This window comes from Mauremys mutica, chromosome 1 (assembly GCF_020497125.1).
Source record: "Mauremys mutica isolate MM-2020 ecotype Southern chromosome 1, ASM2049712v1, whole genome shotgun sequence".
Lineage (NCBI taxonomy): Eukaryota > Metazoa > Chordata > Testudines > Geoemydidae > Mauremys > Mauremys mutica.
Window position 1 is genome coordinate 84,723,647 of NC_059072.1, and position 23,575 is coordinate 84,747,221.

At 45.9% G+C, this 23,575-nt stretch overlaps 1 protein-coding gene across 2 annotated transcripts in view; it reads left to right on the forward strand.

The window, feature by feature from the left end:
* Positions 1–243: 243 nt before the first annotated feature.
* The window catches only part of CFAP54 (cilia and flagella associated protein 54), a 220,844-nt gene continuing 197,512 nt past the window's right edge, over positions 244–23,575 (forward strand). For both annotated transcript variants that reach the window (XM_045000813.1, XM_045000816.1), the window contains exons 1-4: positions 244–409; positions 9,882–9,987; positions 20,947–21,093; positions 22,740–22,911. In XM_045000813.1, coding sequence (XP_044856748.1) covers positions 348–409; positions 9,882–9,987; positions 20,947–21,093; positions 22,740–22,911 — 487 coding nt within the window. In that variant the 5' untranslated portion in view covers positions 244–347. The remainder of the gene's footprint in view (positions 410–9,881; positions 9,988–20,946; positions 21,094–22,739; positions 22,912–23,575) is intronic.

A 23,575-nucleotide genomic window follows, 5' to 3' on the forward strand; every position in this document is an offset into this window, starting at 1 on the left:
AGGTCACACTGGCCGGGCTGGTCATCCCACCTGGCCGTATATTCTCCCCTCGGGCCAGTGGGGCTGTTTAAAACCCAGCTGAGCGCTCCCCGCTCCCTGCCAGGACGCGCTGGGCGCAAACACCAGCCAGAGCAGCAGCCTGCACACGCCGCCCCCGCCCCTTGATCCGGTTGCTAAGCAACCGCCGGTGTGTACAGGGCAGCGGGATGATGGCGCAGGCCGGGTCCCAGCCGCCGCCTCCCCGCCCGGGGCTGCAGCCGCCGCCGGCTACTTTCTTCGGGGCCCTGGAGCCGGGGAACCCGGTGATCGACAGCTTCGAGTCGGAGCTGCGGGACTTCCTGGGCTTCATGCGCCGGCTGCGGAGCGTGGGGGCGGCCGCGCCGCGGGGGCAGGAGCTGCACAGACGCGGGTACAGGCAGAGCGCGGGCGGGGCGGGGGCCGGTAAGGTGCTGCCGGGGGCGCCGCCTGCTCCGGGTGTCAGGCCCGGCCACTGGGGGCACTTCCCGCGACACATCGCCCCGGCACCCTCCACCCTCATCCGGACCCGGACCCTGCAGCCCCCCTGCACCATAACCCTCATCCGGATCCAGCCCCCCTGCACCAGGACCCTGCACCTCCCCAACCCATATCCAGACCCTGCCCCCCCACCCGCACTCTGCAGCCCCCCCACAATGTAACCCTCATTTGAACCCTGCCACCCAATCTCAGGGACCCTGCAGCAGCCCCCCCATAACCTCTATCCCCCGCATGCACCTTAACCCTCATTTGGACTCTGCCACCCCACCACGGGGACCCTGCAGCACCCCTGTAACTCCTATCCAGCCCCTGTCCCCAGCCTCTTGCACCGTAACCCTCTCTGATCCAGAGCCTGCCCCCCTGCACCTGGACCCTGCAGCACCCCTGCACCATAACTTATCTGGACCCAGGCCCCCATCCCACCCTGGGGATCATGCAGCCACCTTTCCTTTCCCCTCCTCCTCCCCCCCCCCGTTACTCTAATCCAGACCCTGCCCACCTTATCCCGCTCCTGGGATGCTGCAGCTTCCCTGCCCCCTGTAACCCCTATCTGGACCCTGCCCCCCATGCCGGGGACTCTGCAGCTGCCACCCTGTAACCACACAGTGTGCAGCAGCAGTCAAAAAAGCAAACAGGATGTTAGGAATCATTCAAAAAGGGATAGAGAATAAGACGGAGAATATCTTATTGCCCTTATATAAATCCATGGTAGGCCCACATTTTGAATACTGCATACAGATGTGGTCTCCTCATCTCAAAAAATATATACTGGCATTAGAAAAAGTTCAGAAAAGGGCAACTAAAATGATTAGGGGTTTGGAACGGGTCCCATATGAGGAGAGATTAAAGAGGCTAGGACTTCTCAGTTTGGAAAAGAGACTAAGGGGGATATGATAGAGATATATAAAATCATGAGTGGTGTGGAGAAAGTGAATAAGGAAAAGTTATTTACTTGTTCCCATAATATAAGAACTAGGGGCCACCAAATGAAATTAATGGGCAGCAGGTTTAAAACAAATAAAAGGAAAGTCTTCACACAGCGCACAGTCAACCTGTGGAAATCTTTGCCTGAGGAGGTTGTAAAGGCTAGGACTATAACAGGGTTTAAAAGAGAACTAGATACATTCATGGAGGTTAAGTCCATTAATGGCTATTAGCCAGGATGGGTAAGGAATGGTGTCCCTAGCCTCTGTTTGTCAGAGAGTGGAGATGGATGGCAGGAGAGAGATCACTTGATCATTACCTGTTAGGTTCACTCCCTTTGGGGCACCTGCATTAGCCACTGTCAGTAGACAGGATACTGGGCTGGACAGACCTTTGGTCTGACCCAGTATGGCTGTTCTTATATTCTTATGTTTTTAACCTCCATCCAGATCCTGCCCCTCCCCCCGGGGACCCTGCAGATCCCCTGTAGCCCTCACACTGGGGACTTTGTAGCCCCCCTCCCATAACTCCCATCCAGACCCTGCTCATCCTGTCCCGCCCCAGGGACCCCACAGGCCCTCTGTAACTCCCATCTGGACCCTGCTGTCTCTCCCATGTCCAGCCCTGGGGACCCTGTAGCTCCCCCCAACAAGCCCCATCTGAACCCTCCTCCCCACCACTTCCTGCAGTCCCACATTCGTACCCTGTGCCCTCCAACAGCCATCCAGCTCTTGCTCCCTCAACCTCCCACTGCTACCTGCAGACCTCCATCCGGACCTTGCTGCCTCCCTGTGTAACCCTCATCTGGATTCTGTCCCCACCTCCTTCCGCAACAGCCATCTGGACTCTGCCCCTCTACTGCCCCCTGTAACCACCATCTAGACTTTGCCCCCCATCCCCACTTTCCCCTGCAACAGCCATCTGGACCCTGACCCCCTGCAATCCCTCTCTGGCTCCTGATCCCACATATCTTCCTCCACAACAGTCCTCTTCCAACCACTGCTCCTCATCCCTCCCACTGTAATCCTCATCCAGCCCCTTGCCTCCCTCCTGCAATCCCCTTGAATCTACTGTCTCTTCCTGCTGCCCCCTTCCCTGGCAGTCTCCTCCAGCCACTGCCTCTTTCTGCTGGGTCTTCCTGAATTACCCTGTCAATTCCCATCCAGTTACTGTCAGCCCCTGCAGGCTCCCTTATCTGCTCTTTGTAGCTCTCATCCATCATGCCTCCCCCCCACTCTAATCTTCCTGTCCCCCAACCATCTACTCAGATTTTCTCTTCGGCTCAAATTTGGCACCCTCCTTTCCACTATGCTGGATTTCCATCTAGTGTCACATGCACTTTACAGTGTTCCCAATTCCAGGTGTTTAAAAACAAAAACCGAAATTTGCTTAAAAATTGAGATTTAAAAAAAAAATCTTACTTGTTGGGTTCTTATTTGCCTTCTGTTTTTTCAGCTGTTAGGGTTTGTGTTTTTCAGCTTTTCTGCACAATCATGAAGTCTAGAAACTTATGTTGAGTCTCATGTAGTCACATGACTTCAGATAATTGGGTGAGGGGGTTAAGAAAAACACTAGATATTGTGATAGTTGCAACCCTGCACTTGGCCACCTGGGAGTTGCCCTTGCTTTTCATTATGAAAATCAGGTCACCCTGCCCATGACAGTGACAAATCAGCAGTGAGTGGGTATGAATTAGAGGTCTGCTCGGGCCTAATTTTAAAAGCTGCCCGAATTCGAGGTGAGCACAGCTGACCCAAACCTGATGCAAGAATGTTGAATTGTTTTCAGAACTGACTGGATCCAAACCTGACACTTCCTCCTGAAATTGCATGAGCGCTGGTGCCTCCTCCTTGGGGCTTGGCCTGGTGGGGACTTTCTGCTCCCCATGCCTGCGATCTGTCTCTGGCTGCTTCCTGCTCATGGGGTCAGTGTGGCGGTGGCTGCGTGCCCCGCTTCTGCCTGCTGTCATTGCCTCACTGTCTGTGCTGTGAGTGCTGCAGAGTGCAAGGTACTGCAACTTAGCACACTCACTCCACAGTACACACAGAGCACAACAAGGTGGTGGTACCTGACAGGTTGGGGGCATGCAGCCACTGCCATGCAGACCCCACTGGCAGGAGGAGGTGATCAGAGATGACATGACCCAAGCCTAAGAAGGTCCGGTTGTTCTCACACCTGAACCCGACACTTCTAGTCCGGTCCTGTCAGGGTCAGGTTGCAAGGCTGTAGTGGGAATAACTTGGACACCTACACAGGTACACAAATGTAGACACATGTATCTGTCCATGTCTATTTACACACACAGTTTTATGCACATGGATGTAAGCATATCATATAGCTATGCATATTCATATGTATTTGTGCACCTTTATGTGTGTATATATGTGTGGGTGCACTTATGTGTGTGGATGCACAATCTCTAAAATTTTATAATGTACTGTGTATGCAGCAGCCAGGAAAAAAAATCTGATTCATGCTGTGCATTTGTGGGTGTCTGTCTCTTTATATGTGCTTATAATATATATTTGCATGGTGACCATCACTATAATATCTAGACTTTATGATATACACTTACTTTTTCCTTCAAGGAAAACAGGTAGTTCTGAAAAATACCACCTGAGCAGAAAGTATCAGGCGGTAGCATGTTAGTCTGTATCCACATGTAACCCTTCTGGCCATCTGAGTTGGCGCAACACGGGCCGGGTTCAATATCTAGGGGTTCCGTTTCAATAACGCAATGCAAAACTGGCTCGAGCCCCCACCCAGTGACCTGGGACAATTACATACCATCCCCCTGGGCACCTCTAAGAGGCAATACTTCCCCTCTTGCAAGCACGGAGTCTGAGTGTAGCAAAATCCTTTTAATAAAGGAGGGAAACAATGCAGCATATGTTGGGGAAACACCACAAACAGGATTCATAGCACAAGCCATGAGCAAAAGACCTGCCCCCAAGTAAGTTTGGCAGTATCCTTTTCCCCTCAGGGTCTTAAGTCCAGCAACCCAAAAGATCACCCAAAAGTCCAAAAACCCAAAAGTCTCTGTCCCTGGTCAGTGCAGCCCTAGAGTTCAAAAGTTTATCTGCAGAGTTTTACCTTCCAGCCCCGGGGGGAGGGCACAGCAATGTTAAGGGGCACCTTACGTGGTCTGAGGCTGACTGCCCCGCCTCTCCTGGGGGTTCTGCCGCAGTCTTCACCACAAGCCACTCCACCAGCCGCTCCGCTCCAGCCATTCCACGAACTGCTCTGCTCTGCCAGCTGCTCCGCTCCACCAGCTATCCCACAAGCTGCTCCACTCCGCCAGCCACTCAGCAACATAGCTTCAGGCCCCCCACCCAGCACTCAGTGATTTCAGCTCTTAGTGATTTTAGCTTGTAGTAGGGGAGCCTCAATGCTGGTGCACCATTAGCCCAACGTGAATTCAGCTCAGCAGCCTGTAACTAGACTCCTAATAGAATTAAAATTAGCTCTGATATTCTATATTAGAGAGAGTAGAAGGTACAATTGGCATTTCAAGCCCTTAAGAGGGGCCCACCCCATCAGGTACAAATACCTGTCCCCAACCTCTCTTAATTCACTAGGTTTTGGAACCCATGTCCCTTGTCTAGCGAGTGCTACTTAGTTGATGGCAAGTCCCTTTGGCATAAAACAGTTTCGTTGTCCTTATTCACATAATCAGGGTAACAACACTTTATTCTTCCTGCCCCAATAACAGAGAAACTAGGGATCCCACAGCAGCCAAAGTGACATTTGGGCTGCTGTGGGTTCATGCTAGGCGGAGTGGGTGTACCTATGCAAACAAGATTAGACCCTGAAGTTCTTTTCCACAACTCGCCACAATTCACCACCAGATGTCAGGATAGAGCTCATCCTGACTCTGCTTACACACAAAAACAACAAGGAGTCTGGTGGCACGTTAAAGACTAACATTTATTTGGGCATAAGCTTTTGTGGAAAAGTTTATGCCCAAATAAATCTGTTAGTCTTTAAGGTGCCACCGGACTCCTTGTTGTTCACCTGAGCAGAGTGGAACTTCCCAAGCCGTCAGCATTTTTCATCCCTCTGGACAGTGGTGGTGGTTTGTGTCATGAACCAACTTCCTATCACCCAACTCTAACTCTTGGAACTTTTCAGTTAACTGAAGCAATGAGCAGTTGAACCTTTCCATCTGGCACTCTGACTTTGCAACCCAGCAGTGATCAGCTTTGGGTGTCCGTTTCTGTTGTAGACCTTCCCAGTTTCTAATCAGCTAAGGTCATTTTTTTTGGTTTTTAATTGATACACTTGTTTTTCCATAATTCTTTCATCCAGGATGACTGTTAGGCTCAGGCGTACTATCAGGGTGCATCAGTTTCCAGGGGGTTGGGGATGTTCAGGTATATGACCAAGCTTTTATTTCGGCTTCTAGGTGCTTTGGCATCTTCACTTGGTGTTTTGGACTTTTTCCCTTGCGGAGTTCATAGATTCCAAGACCAGAAGGGACCATTGTGATCATCTAATCTGACTTCCTGTAGCAGGCCCTAGAACAGGTGTTGGCAACCTTTGGCACATGGCTTACCAGGGTAAGCACCCTGGCAGGCCGGGCCGGTTTGTTTACCTGCCGCGTTGGCAGGTTCGGGTGATCGCGGCTGCCACTGGCCGTGGTTTGCCCCTCCAGGTCAATGGGGGCTGCGGGAAGCAGTGTGGGATGTGCTGGCCGCCGCTTCCCGCCACTCCCATTGGGCTAGAGAGGCGAACCACGGCCAGTGGGAGTCGCGATCGGCCGAACTTGCAGACGCGGCAGGTAAACAAACCGGCCCAGCCCGCCAGAGTGCTTACCCTGGCAAGCTGCGCGCCAAAGGTTGCCTTTCCCTGCCCTAGAACTTCCCCAAAATAATTCTTAGAGCATATCTTCTAGGAAATACATCCGATCTTGATTTAAGAATCGTCAGTGATGGAGAACCCACCGTGACCCTTAGTAAATTGTTCCAATGTTTAATTACTCTCATAGTTAAAAAATTGTGCCTTATTTCCAGTCTGACTTTGTCTAGCTTCAATTTCCAGCCATAGGATCATGTTATATCTTTGGTGTCTCTGTTTGTAGAGCTTCATCATCTTTCACTTTGGTGCTTTGATATTTTTTAAGCCTTCATTTGTTGCCTCAGAAATTCATTCTTTCTTTCCTTTGGCTGTTCTTTATTCTTTTTTAAAATGTCAGTCTCCACCTAGACTCCTCAGAGGAAGGAAGACCACTCAGCAACTTCAAACATTGTTCCGCAGAAAAATGTGTACTGGATCTGATCTGCAAATGTCATCCCAAGTACTCAGTGATGAGGGGAATGCGTCAAAGGCATTCTTGAGGCACCCTTCTGCAATACCAGAAAGTCCAGCACTTCAGAATACTTTGAAGGAGAAATCCTTGAAGTGAAAACCTAAATCAGCTCTTCTGCTAAGAACTGGGATTCTGCAGGTGCTGCCTATATAAGCACAGACTCAGCTCACTTCAAGGCCCAGCAGGGCAGTTTCACATCCCAATTATTCTGCCCTGTCCACCTTGAAGCTAGGAACTGATGCCCTCTTAGTCTTTATCCTTGAAGTAAGTAGTACTGAGCAGTTCATCTGACATTTATCATCTCCAAATAAGAAATATCAGCAAGAAATGCAGGGAGAGAGAGCACTCACTTCCAAACTTCCAGCTCCAGGCAGCATTGCATGAAAACTTTCAGCATCCTCCCTTCAGATTCAGTATAGGAAGATGGAGGTAGGAATTCTGAGTGGCAATTTGTATTCAGGTACCTCACCAGATCACAGATATTCATCTCTGAGGTTGCTTAGAAAGCTGCTGTATTGCTTTCCTCTTTCCTTGTATCAGGCGTTGTTGGAACTCTCAACACAGTTGGACCATTTTTTGTGTTTGAAACACCAGTCCTGGCAAAGGTACTCCTGGTTTCTCTTGTAGTGAGGATCACAGCACCGTCAGTGTCAGTGCCTTCTAATGCATTTGTATATACTCGAGAATCCATTATAATTTTGTCAGTCCAGCTTTTTGTGAGGGTGTGGATTGATGTTCTGAGTGACAATAGTTACTATTTGAATTTAGAGAAGGATGAATACTCTTCTAACTCCAAATATATTTACACTGCAGAAGAGAAGTAAACTTCTCCATTACAAGTGCCAGGAAGTTGGAAAACTAGTGTATAAAGCTGTGAACTCGGTTTTGCATTAGTGCAGGGAGCCTTTGCATCTGATAGTTAAGTACTGAAACCTTAGATCAGTTATATTACAAATTTCTGGGTTCTAATGTAAGAACATAAGAACATAAGAATGGCCGTACCGGGTCAGACCAAGGTCCATCTAGCCCAGTATCTGTCTACCGACAGTGGCCAATGCCAGGTGCCCCAGAGGGAGTGAACCTAACAGGCAATGATCAAGTGATCTCTCTCCTACCATCCATCTCCATCCTCTGCCGAACAGAGGCTAGGGACACCATTCTTTACCCATCCTGGCTAATAGCCATTTATGGACTTAGCCACCATGAATTTATCCACTTCCCTTTTAAGGTCCAATAGAAGGCTGAGGGCCTACATTACACCAAGGTCACTCTTTTCCCCTTGGAATTTGAAGGTGATTTATACCTTTCTTCTTTGATATTTGTATTTTTGTATCTGAGCAGATTATTTCTTTTTCATGTGATTGGCCAATTTCTGTTTTGAGGAGCCTTCATTTCCTGCTAAAATCAGGGACTGACTGGAAGGTTACAAAGGTGGCTTTATGGGTCCCAAATGTCATTTGACCAATAGAGGAGGTGACTTGCACTGCAACCCACTCCTGCTGCCCTTGTAAGGGCCTTGGAGACTTCCATTTGTTTCATATTAGGGAGCACAAGACCCAGGAATAAGAATCCTGTGAAAAGGATGTCTTCAAAGTGTAGCTCCTCTGTCTCCTCTCTTCTTCCTTATTTATAAGTTGTTACTTCTGAGTAGCTCTGTTATGATTGCTTAGGGGATTACCTGCAAAAACAGATGTTTGGCATTGTGAAGATTCATAACTTAATTCTTTAATGGAGTCCTCCTCTGAAAACCCCCTGTGCTTGTTAGTATGAACCTGGTTTCCAACCAGCTATCCTGTCCCCATTTGAATGTGGCTTTCTCAATTAAGTACAAAGAGAAAGGTGGTCTGAGACAGCAAAGTCATATCTATTTAGAGTTTTAAAGAGAAGGACCCCATTATTCAATTACAGCCAGTATAGGAGTCAGAGTAGTGGCATGAAGTAGCCAGTCCACTCTACTTAGCTGGCAGGCTGCCCTTGAGGATCAATTACAGTTTACTGGAGACCTGTTGGATTAATCAGAGATGGAGTTTGTTACACGAAATCATCCTTGGTGATAGCAGTATAGATAATTGTAGTCTGGTCTGTGACTGAAACATAAGAGAGTAGTAACCTGGCACAGCAGAAGGTGACATTTTTGGCCACTGGTGATATCTGATTATGCCGGAGGTATGTCTACAAAGCAATTAAACACTCACGGCTGGCCCACGTCAGCTGACTTGGGCTCTTGGGATTCAGGCTATGGGGCTGTTTAACTGCAGTGTAGATGTTCAGGCTCGGGCTCCTGAATGTCTGCACCACAATTAAACAGCCTGCAGCCTGAATTCCACAAGCGCAAGTCAGCTGACATGGGCCAGCTGTGGGTGTTTAACTGCAGTGTATACCCTTAGAATACTTCTTTAGTAAGGCAGTTTTTCTTTTGCTTTTTCTCTCCCACCCCCAGTACATATGTCCTTATCTATTCCAACTATTGTAATTTTCTTGTACATTTCATGCTAGATCCATCTCATGCCAGAGGCTGTCTAGTCAGTTCTCTTCTTATTCCTGTGATATATGCCATAGTATGAAAAATATCTGTTTTTATTTCAGGATCCAGTAATTACTTAGTTTACGACTGCCTGACATGCTTTATTACTTTTGACATTTTTCTTTTCTGTCCTTTTCATTCATTTGTTCTAATCTAATGATTTTTCCACATTGTAATCCATTGAGTTTATTTAAAATACCAAATAGTTTTTTAAGACTGAACATCTTTCAACATCCAGTGATTTTCAACATTTTTCATATTAGCTGGAAAGTGGGACACATTTTACACCTCTTATGACCCTGTCAGAATACTTCAAAGGAATTCGTATGTTAGAACATTTTGATAAGTACTTATGTAGGAGGTAATTCATCCTAATGTAAATCCATTGTGATAAAAGCTTGAAACTTGATGGTTGACTTGTTTGCTCAAATCAATATTAATAATTACTTGGTTTTTAAATTCATAATGTTCATATTGTTTCAGGTGCATTTGAAAGAAAGAGCTCTTTAATGGCTAATGTAACTGGAATTTTTATTATTCATTTACTTGGTATAGCAGGTCTGTTGCCAGCTTTTAATGTGTAACTTTTGTCTCCTGCTGTTTGTTTAGAGCAAACACTTTGTTTAATATTTGGATCAAGTATAAGCCTCAACTGCCAGATTGGTATTACAGTGAAAAACTTCTGAAAGTTGGTGACCTCCTTATTCAGATCAAAGTAAGTCATATTAAATAGAAAAGATTCAACTCCCAAGTCTGTGTTTCATTGTGTGTTTCTATGTTGGGGTAATATTTAATTATACTTTACTGGAAGCTGTTTTGAATATGAGATAAATTAATAAAAATAACTCTAATTGCAGTTGGTGCATTGTGGCCACAGCTTATTACACTGAGCATAATTGTTTCACTGTTGCATTGTGCTCCCCCGTCTGTTTCTTGTGTCCACCTGTTGTCTTAAACATAAGATGCGAGACTAAAAACTCTTTAAGGCAGGGCCCATCTTTTCATTATGTATGTATAATGCTAGCACGGTGTGGCTGCAGTCTCTGACTGGGGCCTCTAGGCACTTTTTCAAAACAAATTAATAATAGTAAAAATAATGGACCTGTGTTAGTGAGTACATGTCTTTTGATGTCTGCTGAACAGGACCTCAAACCTTACCACATCCTTCCCCATGGGTGTCCTTAAGAGGAGGCCCTGCCAACCCAGTTTATTGCCTGGGATTTTGAGGGTTAATTCCTAGCCAAGTTTCAGAGACGGTTCAAGAATGACTACTTACTCCTGGGGGAATTCTGCACCACTGCGTGCATGCATAATTAATGTGCCACGTATAATCTTTTCCCACAGAAAATAACTTCTGCTGGAAAGTTGCTGCAGTTCCACCTTTTGCCCACCAGGGGCCACTGTGGCACTAAACTAGAGCAGCTGCTCCCAGGTGGGAGCAGCCCCAGCTGCCAATAGGGAAGGGAAGAGATTGCCTATCTGGTAGTGCTGTCCCTGTGGGGCCAGGTCAGGAAACAGGGGATATGGGGGGACAGAGAGTGTGGGGCTGGGGGGATGTCACAGACTGGGTTTCCTAAGGGCTATTGGGGAAGGACCGACTGGGGCAAGGGCTGAATGGGAGTGGAGGTGCTTGGCCACATGGGGACAGGGAAGGGGGTGCAGGGTCATATGTGGGAAGGGGAATGGCTGAGGGGGCACAGAGACACATGACAAAAACATTTTCTGAATCTTTTTCATTGTCTGTATTGTTACAGACATACTTGCTGACAGGTATTTTGAAATACATTACCAAAATAATTGATACTGGTGTGATTATAGTGTGTTTATGTTGAGAAATAATATATGCAGAATTTTAAAATATTGTGTGCAGATTTTTTAAATTTTTTGGTGCAGAATTCCCCCAGGAGTAAGGCTGGAAGGTAATTACTTGCAACTGAACTTATATAGGACTAGAGGGTTTCACACTTCCGAGGCTGAGCTTCTTGCACATACTTTGCCTCCTTGCATCCCTCCAGAACCTCTCACAAGCTCCCTGCATGCCATCCCCTCTATTTCAAGGACTCCCTGCAACTTCCCCAATCTCCCCCTGACAGGGGTTTTGTGTATTCCCTATTCCCCACTCCTCCCATACCCGGGTCTCCCATTCCAGCAGCTCTGTGTGCACCCCTGTTTTCACATCCCCCACATGCCCTCCATTCTTCTCTAATCCCCATGGAAAGGGCTTAGTGTGTACCCCATTCTGCCCTTCTTCCCATGGCAGTGGCTATGTGTGCCTCATGCGAGATTCCCCCATTCTCTCCCTCCAGTGGTTCTGCGTTCCCAATTTCTCCCTCCCACCTGTTCCAGGGTCTCTCTTTTTCTCCCCCATGGCAGAAGTTCTATCTATATCCATTGCCCCCAATTTTCCCTCCTCCCATAGCAGGATTCCCCATTTCCCCACCCCCCCATGCTAGGGAGTCTGTGTGAACCTTCATTACCACCCCTCCAGGGTTGATTAATCAAAGCAGTTTAAATAACTGATTTTAATCATGATTAAAATCAGCAAGCAAGAAACCTGGATTTAAATAATTATTTTTAATTATGTTTAGCATTTATACTTTAGTTATTTTCCTCAAGAAAGGTTGATATTAGTTGATTGGTAACTATTAAAATATGTTAACTTACAACAAATTTAACCTTTGCACTAAATGTGGTGCTTTTTTTGACTAACCAAGAGGATACACTGTATCTACATACATTTATTTAAATAATTATATAGCTTAACATACCTTTATTCAGATGCTTAATATTTACATTTTTGCTAAATTAGAAAATGGTGAATGATACATTTCTTATTAACTAGATGATGAGTAATTTTTTTTACTTGCAGTTTGTGCACAGCTCTGTTCAGCTGGAAATTCAATTTAAAATGCACAAAAGCAGCCTTTTAAAAATCGAATAAAACTACTTTATATGTTCTGGGTAAATAAGAAAATGTTTATCAAAACATGTCTTGCTTTTAAAACTAACTGATTTAATAAACAAAGGAAGTATTATCTGTAGTTAGTGAATTTAACTGATTGGGTCTGCTCACTATGTCCTTCAAGATTTTAGAACTAGTAGCATATATTCTCACATGTAGTTTTTATTCATAGATTGGAAAAGGGAAACAAGCTTTACTGCATTTTCAGTGCCTAATTGGTTTCTTAACTTTGAATGAACTAGTCATTGAACTGAACTAGTTGAATAAGCTGAAATTAAGAAAATATTAACAAGAAGCAACTACTGGCAAAAGCTGGTTTAGCACTTTAATAAACTCTTGTTCCATGTGCTTAGCCAGTGACTCAAAACACTTACCTGATGGAACTTTCTTTAAAACTTGGCAACAAACATGTAGAATGTAATATTTTTTGCATTTAAGTTGCATATTAAGTTTTAATAGAGTATAATAAGTTTAGACTTCAACATAGATTGGATTATAAATAGGTTTAATTTTAAAACGTAAACTTGTATTTAATTTAAATTTTAAAAAAATCTGATTTTTAATTTGTTTTTAAATTATTGATTTTAATCAACCCTGCCCTATTCCCCACCACCCATGCCAGGGGCTCTGTAGGCCACCTTTCCCACCATCCCCCCATGCTGGGGCTCTGTTCCCCGTTTCCCCCTCCTGCCATATGAGGTTCCCCCGATTTTCCCCATCATAACAGAGTCCTCTATTTTCTCCCCCATGCCAGGGGGCCAGCCATGCAGGTCAGCTGTGGATGCATCTCACTGGTCAAGAGAAGGAGCATTGCCATGAAATTGGCCCATGTCTATATTGTGGTGGATTTGGCCTCAACCTATTCAATAAGAATGCGGACACTTTATCTCCTCATCGGCCTTACTAATGTCCCATCAATCTCCAGCAAGGACCAAGATCCTGTTTGGGTGATTTACACCCTATTGGAACCAGAGCTCATGACTATTCTAACTATCTTGTGATGCCTTTTAGTCTTTCAAGAACACTAACCACTCTTCAGCATTTTGTTAAAGACGTTTTTAGGGACACTTCAGATCAATTCCTCTGTGACCAAAACATTTGCCTAGTGCTGAAACATCTCTGTGAGCATGGGTTATATGCAAAATTAGAAAAATGTGAGTTTGACCAGGAATTTCTAGGTTATATAGTCTCTCCAAGTGACACCAACATAGACTGTCAGAGTACTTGCAATCACGAACTGGGCAACCCCAAGAAATGTGCATGAAGTTCAACGTTTCCTTGGATTTTCAAATTTGTACTGATGTTTTATTAAGGATTTTGCAGAATTGGTGGTCCACTATGACTGCATTGCTCTGGGAGAATGTCTGATTTGCCTGGACACGGGAAGCTAAGTCTGTCTTTGACCTTTTAAAGGAGGCATTTATGTCAGCGTCTATTCTTTTGCACTCAGATCCTGCAAAACCTTGTATAGTTGAGGTGGACACACCAATGTGGCAGTTAGAGCAGTACTATCACCATGCCATGGACCCTGGAATCTACTCCATCCATGTGCATATTACTACCATAACTCACACTCGCATAGCAGAATTATGAGATGTGCAATACAAAGCTATTCACCAATAAAGCTGCCTTTGAAGATTGGCACCACCATCTCAAGGGCATGCAATTTACAGTCCTACAATTTACAGATCATAAAAATTTGGAATATCTGCAGACCACAAAAAACCTGATCCAATGCTCTTTTTTCATCTCCAGATTTAACTTCATTTTGACGTACTATCCGGGCATCGAGAACAGCAAGCCCAATAAACTCTCATAAGGGGGAATAACTAGGGGTATGTCTACACTACAAGAGTAGTTCGATTTAACTTAGGTCGAATTTGTGGATTCGACCTGATGAATTCGAATTTGTGTATCCACACTAAGGACACTAATTCGACTTTGTGAGTCCACACTAACGGGGCAAGCGTCGACATTGGAAGCGGTGCATTTTGGGCAGCTATCCCACAGTTCCCGCAGTCCCCGCTTCCCATTGGAATGCTGGGTAGAGCCCCCAATGCCTGCTGGGGGAAAAATGTGTCAAGGGTGGTTTTGGGTAACTGTCGTCATTCAACCGTCACTCCCGCCCTCTCTCCCTGAAAGCGCCGGCGGGAACTCTGTTCGCGCACTTTTCTGGTCAGTGACAGCGCGGACGCCACAGCACTGCGAGCATGGAGCCCGCTGCGATCATCGCTGCACTTATGGCCGTTGTCAACTCCTCGCACCTTATCGAACACCTCTTCCACAGTCAGCTGCTGAGAAATCGGGCGAGGAGGCTCCGGCAGCGCGGTGAGGACATGAAGTGTGAGAGTGGCACAGACCTCTCACAAAGCACGGGATCCCGCGCCGCGGAGATCATGGTGGCAATGGGTCACGTTCATGCTATGGGACGGCGATTCTGGGCCCGGGAAACAAGCACGGACTGGTGGGACCGCATAGTGCTGCAGGTCTGGGATGAATCACAGTGGCTGCGAAACTTCAGGATGCGTAAGGGCACTTTCCTTGAACTGTGTGACTTGCTGGCCCCTGCCCTGAAGCGCCAGGACACCCGGATGCGAGCAGCCCTGAGTGTGCAGAAGCGAGTGGCCATAGCCCTCTGGAAACTTGCAACGCCAGACAGCTACCGGTCAGTACTGAACCACTTTGGCGTGGGCAAATCTACCGTGGGGGTTGCTGTGATGCAAGTAGCCCACGCAATCGTTGACCTACTGCTCTCAAAGGTAGTGACCCTGGGAAACGTCCAGGTCGTCATAGATGGCTTCGCCGCGATGGGATTCCCAAACTGCGGTGGGGCTATAGATGGCACTCACATCCCTATCCTGGGACCGGCCCACCAGGCCAGCCAGTATATTAACCGAAAGGGCTACTTTTCAATGGTGCTGCAAGCACTGGTGGACCATAGGGGACGTTTTACCAACATCTACGTCGGGTGGCCGGGCAAGGTTCATGACGCGCGTGTGTTCAGGAACTCTGGTCTGTTTAGACGCCTGCAGGAAGGTAGTTTCTTCCCGGACCACAAAGTAAGTGTTGGGGATGTGGAGATGCCTACAGTGATCCTCGGGGACCCAGCCTACCCGCTAATGCCCTGGCTCATGAAGCCCTATACAGGCGCCCTGGACAGTGACAAGGAGCTCTTCAACTACCGGCTGAGCAAGTGCAGAATGGTGGTGGAGTGTGCTTTCGGACGTCTCAAGGGGAGATGGAGGAGCTTACTCACTCGCTCGGATCTCAGCGAAACCAATATCCCCATTGTTATTGCAGCTTGCTGTGTGCTCCACAATCTCTGTGAGAGCAAGGGGGAGACCTTTATGGTGGGATGGGAGGTTGAGGCAAATCGCCTGGCTGCTGATTACGCTCAGCCAGACACCCGTGCGATTAGAAGAGCCCAGCGGGAAGCGCTGTGCATCCGGGAGGCTTTGAAAGCTAGGTTCCTCAGAGAGCAGGGTAACCTGTGACTGTCCAGTCTCTTTACAGAGAAGCTGAACCTGCCGCTGTTTCAGTTACTATTGACTTTTTTCAGCGGTTACATACCCCATTCACCAGGTTTCCCCCCTTCCAACAGACGTTTAAAAATAAAGTTATTGGGACATTTTTAATTAACAAAGTTTTCTTTACTAACGAATTCTCGTTCAAGGGTTCCAACAGGGACGCAGACTGTGGTGGGTACGGTGTGCAGTGATGTACAGACCGCTTCTACACTCGAGGACTGACAGGCTCCTGCTCCTACAGCGGTCTCTGGGGGGAGGACGGTTACCGGAGGGTGTGCAGGAAGGGGTGGGTTTGCAGGAAGGGGTGAGGGGTGTGTGGGAAGGTTGAGTAGGTGTGGGGGGATGATGGCTCTGGCTGGGGCTCAGGGCATCGGAGAGGTTCATGGCTAGGGTGGAAGGGCATGGTAAGGGCAGCCTGCCTTGCCATTTGTGGATGCCAGGCGCTCGGACCCTGGGGCAACATACACCTCCCAGACTGACCTGGGGCAGCAGACACCTCGCAGAGTGACCCGGGTGCCTAGTGACTGCACTCTGTGTGTGACCTGCTGTTGATCCTGTCCCCATGTCTGTACCCTGTTAATGGTGGCTGTCCTATGCAATTAACAAACCCCTCCCCCTCTTCACACAAAGTCTTCTGCAAAGAAACATGACGGAAACAGTAATGAACAGCAAACTATTTTTAATACTCAACTACACAGTTGGGGGATGAAACTGGGATTTGGGATCGGGTGAACCAGGAAGGCAAGCAATTCTCATACTTTAGGGAATGAGAGCTGTTTGGTACATGAGCGCTTTGCTGGGGTGGAGTGACAGTTTTCACGGCCCCTAGCGCCCCTCCTTCTTGTGATTTTGGGTGAGGGGGGGGACAGGACTTTGTGGCGGTGTGACGGAGCGATTCTGGCGGGACCCAACTGAGAGTGCCAAATCAGGACCAATTGCTCAAACAGGGCAGTCACAGCCCTAGGCTGGGGTTTTTCCACCTCTAAGGCCAACCAAACCAGCCAGACAAAAAGGACTTTGGTCTCACCCCACTGGCTAACCACAAGTCACACAAGCAATTTCCTTAGACACTCCAGTCTCCCAGCATCACCACCAGTGCACTCGTCCTGGGGATGAATGGTTATGAAAACCAACACCCCAATAAAAGAAAACAGTTCCCTCGATCCCAAAGGATCAAGCCCCAGACCCAGGTCAATATACACATCAGATCTTACCCACAAATCACGCTGTTGCCAATCCTTTAGAATCTAAAATCTAAAGGTTTATTTACAAAGGGAAAAAGGTGGAAATGAGAGGTAGAATTGGTTAAATGGAATCAATTACATACAGTAATGGCAAAGTTCTTAGTTCAGGCTTGCAGCAGTGCTGGAGTAAACTGCAGGTTCAAATTGAGTCTCTGGAATGCATCCCCCACTGGGATGGGTCGTTCAGTCCCTTGTGTAAAGCTTCAGTTTGTAGCAAAGTCCTTCCAGAGGTCAGAAGCAGGATTGAAGACAAGATGGAGATGAAGCATCAGCCTTATATAGACTTTTCCAGGTGTAAGAACCTCTTTGTCTTCACTGTGGAAATTTACAGCAAAATGGAGCCTGGAGTCACATGGGCCAGTCCCTGCATACTTTGCTGAGTCACAAGGCGTGTCTGCCTTCTCTCCATGGGTCCATTGTGTAGCTGACGGTCCTTAATGGGCCATCAAACAGGCTAGGCAGAGCTAACACCAGCTTGTCTGGGAGGCTTCCCCCAGAAGCACAGCACAAACTTGAAATACAGACAGCATAGAGCCAACATTCATAACTTCAACTAAAAATGATACAGACATATAGACAGCATAATTATAATCAGCAACCCAGAACCTGGTCTTAGACACCTTATATGACCCCCTTTACTTAGGATTTGGAGCCACTACAGGACCTTGGTTGCAACCCATGTTCTATATGGTCCCCATTTATATCAATAACGTCACAGGCGGGGGAGGGCGGTTGCAGATACTGTTCAGGGGGGCTCTCTGCTCCTGCCTGCGGTCCTGCAGAACATCCACAAGGCGCCGGAGCGTGTCCGTTTGCTCCCTCATTAGTCCAAGCAGCGTTTGAGTCGTCTGCTGGTCTTCCTGCCGCCACCTGTCCTCCCGTTCACTGTGTGAGCGCTGCTGCTGAGAGAGGGTCTCCCTCCACTGGCTCTGCTGGGCCGCCTCGGCTCTGGAGCAGGCCATCAGTTCAGCGAACATCTCGTCCCGAGTCTTTTTCTTTCGCCGCCTAATCTGTGCCAGCCTCTGTGAGGGGGATGCCGGGGCAGTTCGGGAAAGAGCCGCAGCTGTGTGATGTGAAAAAGGAAGTGATTTCCTTGCAAAGATACATGTTTGCGAACACTGAACACAGTCTACTCAGTTTCTGTGAACAAGACCATACAGGGCACCTAATCTCATGTGCTCTCAGGACAAGTTCGAATTTTCGGCATTCGCTTTCATTGCCTGGGGTCTTGCACTGGAGATCGGACAAGCGGGGCAGGACAGCAGAATCCGTGTAGCAGCCAGGCCTGGTAAGCCGTAAACTTTAGGCTGCTTAACAGTTAATGGATAGCAGTGCCCTCCTGCTGCAGGCAATCTGGAAAGCATAAAGTCTGACCCTGTTCCAGCCCCTCGTGGCTGTCCCCGGGAAAGATCCATGTATGCTTTTCCTCTGCAGCCTCCAACACGTGGCTGTTAAACGACGGTCATTGTTATGCAAAGGAAAAGTCAAGCATTCACAATAGTAACATTAAAGTAATTCCCCTAATTAGATGCAGCAGTCGCCGAGCGAGATCACCCTGAGGCGGGTCTCCAGGAGAAACAGAGAGCGCATGCTGCGTGAATCCCTGCACAGACCAGGGCCCTATGCTGCCATGCTGGTCGAGGCAATGCTCCCACTATACCTCAGGATGGCCTGGCGCGGAAGAGTGTGCTTCCACGGAGCACCCAATAAGGCACCTCTCCCCAGGAACCTCCTGCGGAGGCTTTTCGAGTACCTCTCCGACAGCTTCGTGGAACTGTCCCAAGAGGATTTCTGTTCGATCCCTATATGCATTGACCTTCTTTTTATATAGTTTTTATTCCTGTTTTGTTAAAAAATAAATGTTTACATGTTTATAGCACTTACCGACTGATCCTTCCCCTGATTCGGAGTCCGGGTTAACGGCCGGGGAGGGTTGGTAGGGGATCTCTGTGAGGGTGATGAAGAGATCCTGGCTGTCGGGGAAAGCAGTATTGTAACCGCTGTCGCCTGCCTCGTCCTCCACAAACCCTTCCTCATCTTCCCCATCGGCGAACATCGCCGAGGAACTGCCCGTCAACACTATCCCATCCTCAGAGTCCACGGTCACTGGTGGGGCAGTGGTGGCATACCCACCGAGAATGGCATGCAGTGCCTCGTAGAAGCGGCATGTCTGGGGCTGGGCTCCGGAGCGTCCGTTTGCCGCTTTGATTTTTTGGTAGCCTTGTCTCAGGTCCTTGATTTTCACGTGGCACTGCGTTGCATCCCGGCTGTATCCTCTGAGTGCCATGGCTTTGGAGACCTTCTCGTAGGTCTTTGCATTCCGTTTTTTGGAGCGCAGCTCCGAAAGCACAGACTCATCGCCCCACACAGCGATCAGATCCAAGACTTCCCGGTCAGTCCATGCTGTGGCCCTCTTTCTACTCTGAGATTGCATGGACTCCTCTGCTGGAGAGCTCTGCATCACTGCCAGTGCTGCTGAGCTCGCCACGATGTCCAACCAGGAATTGAGATTCCAACTGGCCAGACAGGAAAAGGAATTCAAATTTTCCCGGGGCTTTTCCTGTATGGCTGATCAGAACAGCTGAGCTCGGACTGCTGTCCAGAGCGTCAACACAGTGGTGCACTGTGGGATAGCTCCCGGAGCTACTAAGTTCGATTTGCATCCACACCTAGCCTAATTCGACATAGCCATGTCGAATTTAGCGCTACTCCCCTCATCGGGGTGGAGTACCGAATTCGAACTAAAGAGCCCTGTAGGTCGAATTAAATGGCTTCCTGGTGTAGACGGGTGCGCGGTTAATTTGAATTAACACTGCTAAATTCGAATTAAAGTCCTAGTGTAGACCAGGCCTAGGAGAAAGAGCTTGTAATTTTGCCAACATCTTAATACATGGGGATTTGCTGTCCCTCATTTGATTCTCATTATCTATTGACCCATTTGCAGCAGTCATGGTGACTCAGAATGCTGCCAGTGACCACCATCTAACTCCAACTTCCTGATCAAAGATGAGATCCTTTATTTTAAGGGCTGTATCTATGGCCACCCATGGCTTTAAGTACTTAAACTTTGTCATGATTCTCCTCTGGCTGGCTACTTTGGTGACTTTGAAACATGAGGACTAGTTTCTTAACATTTTTGGTGGCCGAAGATGCAGCCCTTCATCATAAGAACGTAAGAATGGCCATGCCGGGTCAGACCAGTGGTCCATCTAAGCAAGTATCCTGTCTTCCCACAGTGGCCAGCTCCAGATGTTTCAGAGGGAATGTAGAGAACAGGGCAATTATCAAGTGATTTATCCACTATCATCCATCCCACAAACACCTTCTTTTCCTTTGCCTCCCCTCCCAGTTGCTGCCAACTCCCCATCCTAGACAAGCACCAATGCCTTCCCCTACCTTTATCATCTTCAAACCCTCATGCTATCCTTTTCCTCACAAATGCATGTTCTTGACTCTTTTCCATTGTCATCCACTGTGCTGCCACCAATAAACAAGTTCCAGTCTCTTAGCAGACACCTTGATTCCAGGTGTCATCTATTCAGAAATTACGTAGCATTCTTATTAAGAGTTAGGCATCTGGAATGAGACCACTGCTCATAATGCTGACCAGTATTGTCTCATTGTTTTCTTATGCTCTTTCTGTCTATATTTTAAATCCAGTGTCAGGTATTTGTCATGTTTCTGAATAAAAAAAACCCTGACTCATATTTGATTACTCCAAAGATTCTAATGCTTTCTGTGGATGACTTTATCATTGTAAACTACATTACAAAATGTTTTCCTGACTTTTCAGCATAGGCCTGAGTGAGTCTACTTCACCTCCAGTTATTGTTTTACATTGCCATTTGTTAAATGAGTGTAAAAAAGTATAATATACATTTTATAATTGCACAGAAAAATAAAATGCAAAATCTATGAATAACATATTCTTCACATTCCAGGAATATAAGCTAGCACTTTTACAGTGCTATGGACGGTATCTTCAGCAGTCCAGTTCAATAAACCTTGATGAGGTAATAGCAGATGTGAATCAATTTAAGTCCGTGTTTTTTCCAAATGGTTTTGGTGATAAAAGTGCTGCACTTACGGTAGGTATAAACAAGAAAGAGTTTTAACAAAAATGTTAATGATTTCAAAATAAGAGGCCTTTATTAAGCTTCAACAAATGTATATCAGAATGTTGCACTAACGAGAGGTAGATTTACTAATACCTGGAGTTCTTTAATCGGTCACATATCCAGAATAGGAAATAACACACATGTCTGCAGAGCTCCTTGCCACAAGATGTCATTGAGGTTAAAAAAGGATTCACAATTATATGAATGCTGAGAATATCCAGAGTTATATAATTAATGATTTAAAAAAAGTTTTGGAAGGGATATAACCCCTCATGCTTCAAGGCATAATCCAACCTCTAACTAATTGAGGTTAGGTAGACAATTTTCCTGTGGGCAGGTTATTCCATGACCAGGGTTTCTCCTCCAGAACAGCTGGTATAAACTACTGTCAAAGACAGGATATAGACCAAAGTTGATGACTGGTCGCTGATTGATTGTGTCAATTTTTGTGTTCCTACCTTATATGAAAACAAGGCAGTCAACACAATTAGAACTTTGTATTGTAATTTGTGCAGTATTTCTGTGTAAAAATACTACACATAAGCTGCTTGATGACAAAGCAGCATCACACTACTATCAATATATTATTTTCTGGGTATTAAATAAAATAGACTGATTAATAGATTTACATGGTCATTAGTTTCATCTGTAAATCATGAAAATTTGTAGGAAAGCCAAATGACCTCAGGGAAGGTGTAAACATTCCTTTGTGTTATCGCTACAAGAGACCAAGGGCTTGTGATAGGTCCTTTGGTATGAGTAAGGCAGGGCAAGGTGAGAGGAAGGCATCACAAAAATAATGCATTCTGTCCCAGCAGTGCCTCTGCTGCACCAGACACTAATGTGGGTATTTGAATTTCTCCCTGAGCTAGGATAACTGGGAAAGCACTTGTGATGATCAGGTACAGCTGACCTTAGTTATGGGTAAAGCCTTAAAAAGAGCCTTAGATTTTTTTTTTCTGGGAAGAGATGGAATGAGGTGATTTGCTTAGAATCCAGGACAGGGAGCTCTGGAAATATGAGAGCTATTGTTTGTTTTGGTATTTAAAGACTGTTCAGCCTCAAGAAGGGAATGTGGTCAGAGATTTCATTAGTCTGTTTTATTTTGCTTTTTCGAGATAATTTTTAAAATAAGTCTAAAGTTCCAGAAATGGTTTCCTTTACTTAACTTGCTACGTGTTGAGTTTGTCCATCATCATGGACCTTGGAAATGCCACAGGATCTAATTTCAAAATGGAAGGTGCCTAAATTAGAATGCTTAGTCCATATAATATTGATGTATACAGAATTAGACCTTAGGCACTAATCTACTTTTGTCCCAAGTCCCAGTCCAGTGCCTTATTTATCCTCCCTTCCTACCATTCTGTCTCGCAGGAGAATAGTGTATTAAACTTATTCTCTGCATGTGGATCTAATGGAAGCCATCTGCACAGCTTAATAACCCCTTCTCTATTCTCTAAGTCACTATCCCTGTAACTGTTATGGTATAACTCTGATATATGCTTTACTTTCGCATGTTTAATATTTTGTCGTGCTTTGCTAATGTGAAAACTGATAAATATAAATATTTTAAAAGACAGTATTTCTTATTTTACTTCTGTTCCCATACACCTTAGTTCCATGCTTTGCAAGGAAGGAATATTTGCATTTACCAGATGGTATGCATCAGTGATAGAAATCTCCAGAATCAAGAATCTCTGCAGATGTGTTTCAATATCTTGTCCTCCTTACGACTCATTATGCAGGTGGCTCTACCTCAGGAGCATTTGTGTTGGCTTATCTATAATGGTACGTTACATATTTCATTTATATTTTTCTGTCAAAGTATGCCTTGTAAAGGAAATCTCATACTTGTTCAGTAATGACAACAAAAAGACTGTGAGTGAAATTCTAGTTTCCTTTCAATCATAAGTATTTTTTCAACAATTAAATAATGATATTTTGAAATTCACAATGACTTTCAGTTTTCATTTTTCTACATGGTATTACTTTTTTGTGTTGGACATCTGTAAAAGAAATAACTTATTCATAGACCACAGTTGAGCAGTGTTTTGAGTGTACTCATATAATGAATTCTGACAGATCATAATGAAAGCATTTTTTAAATTAAATGCTGATATACGAACAAACTATAGAATTTTGTAGCTATAAAATGTACTTACAAATAGGGATTTTTTGTACAAAGAGAATTACATTTCTGAAGTGTAGGAAATAGGAAATAAACTTATGACTGTTTGAAACATAAAAACTTTGTGCTTTTAAAAAAAATAATATTCTGCAGCATTGGATTTAATGATAAAAATTCCTTTTAAAAATGGAAACTATTTTAGATTAAGAATTTGATTCCATCTGTATCTGATTAATATTGTCCACCATGTAAGTGTGTTGTTCATACTTGGCTTAATTTAGATCAGATGAACTGACTTGGGTATATAAAAAGAGACGTATCAAG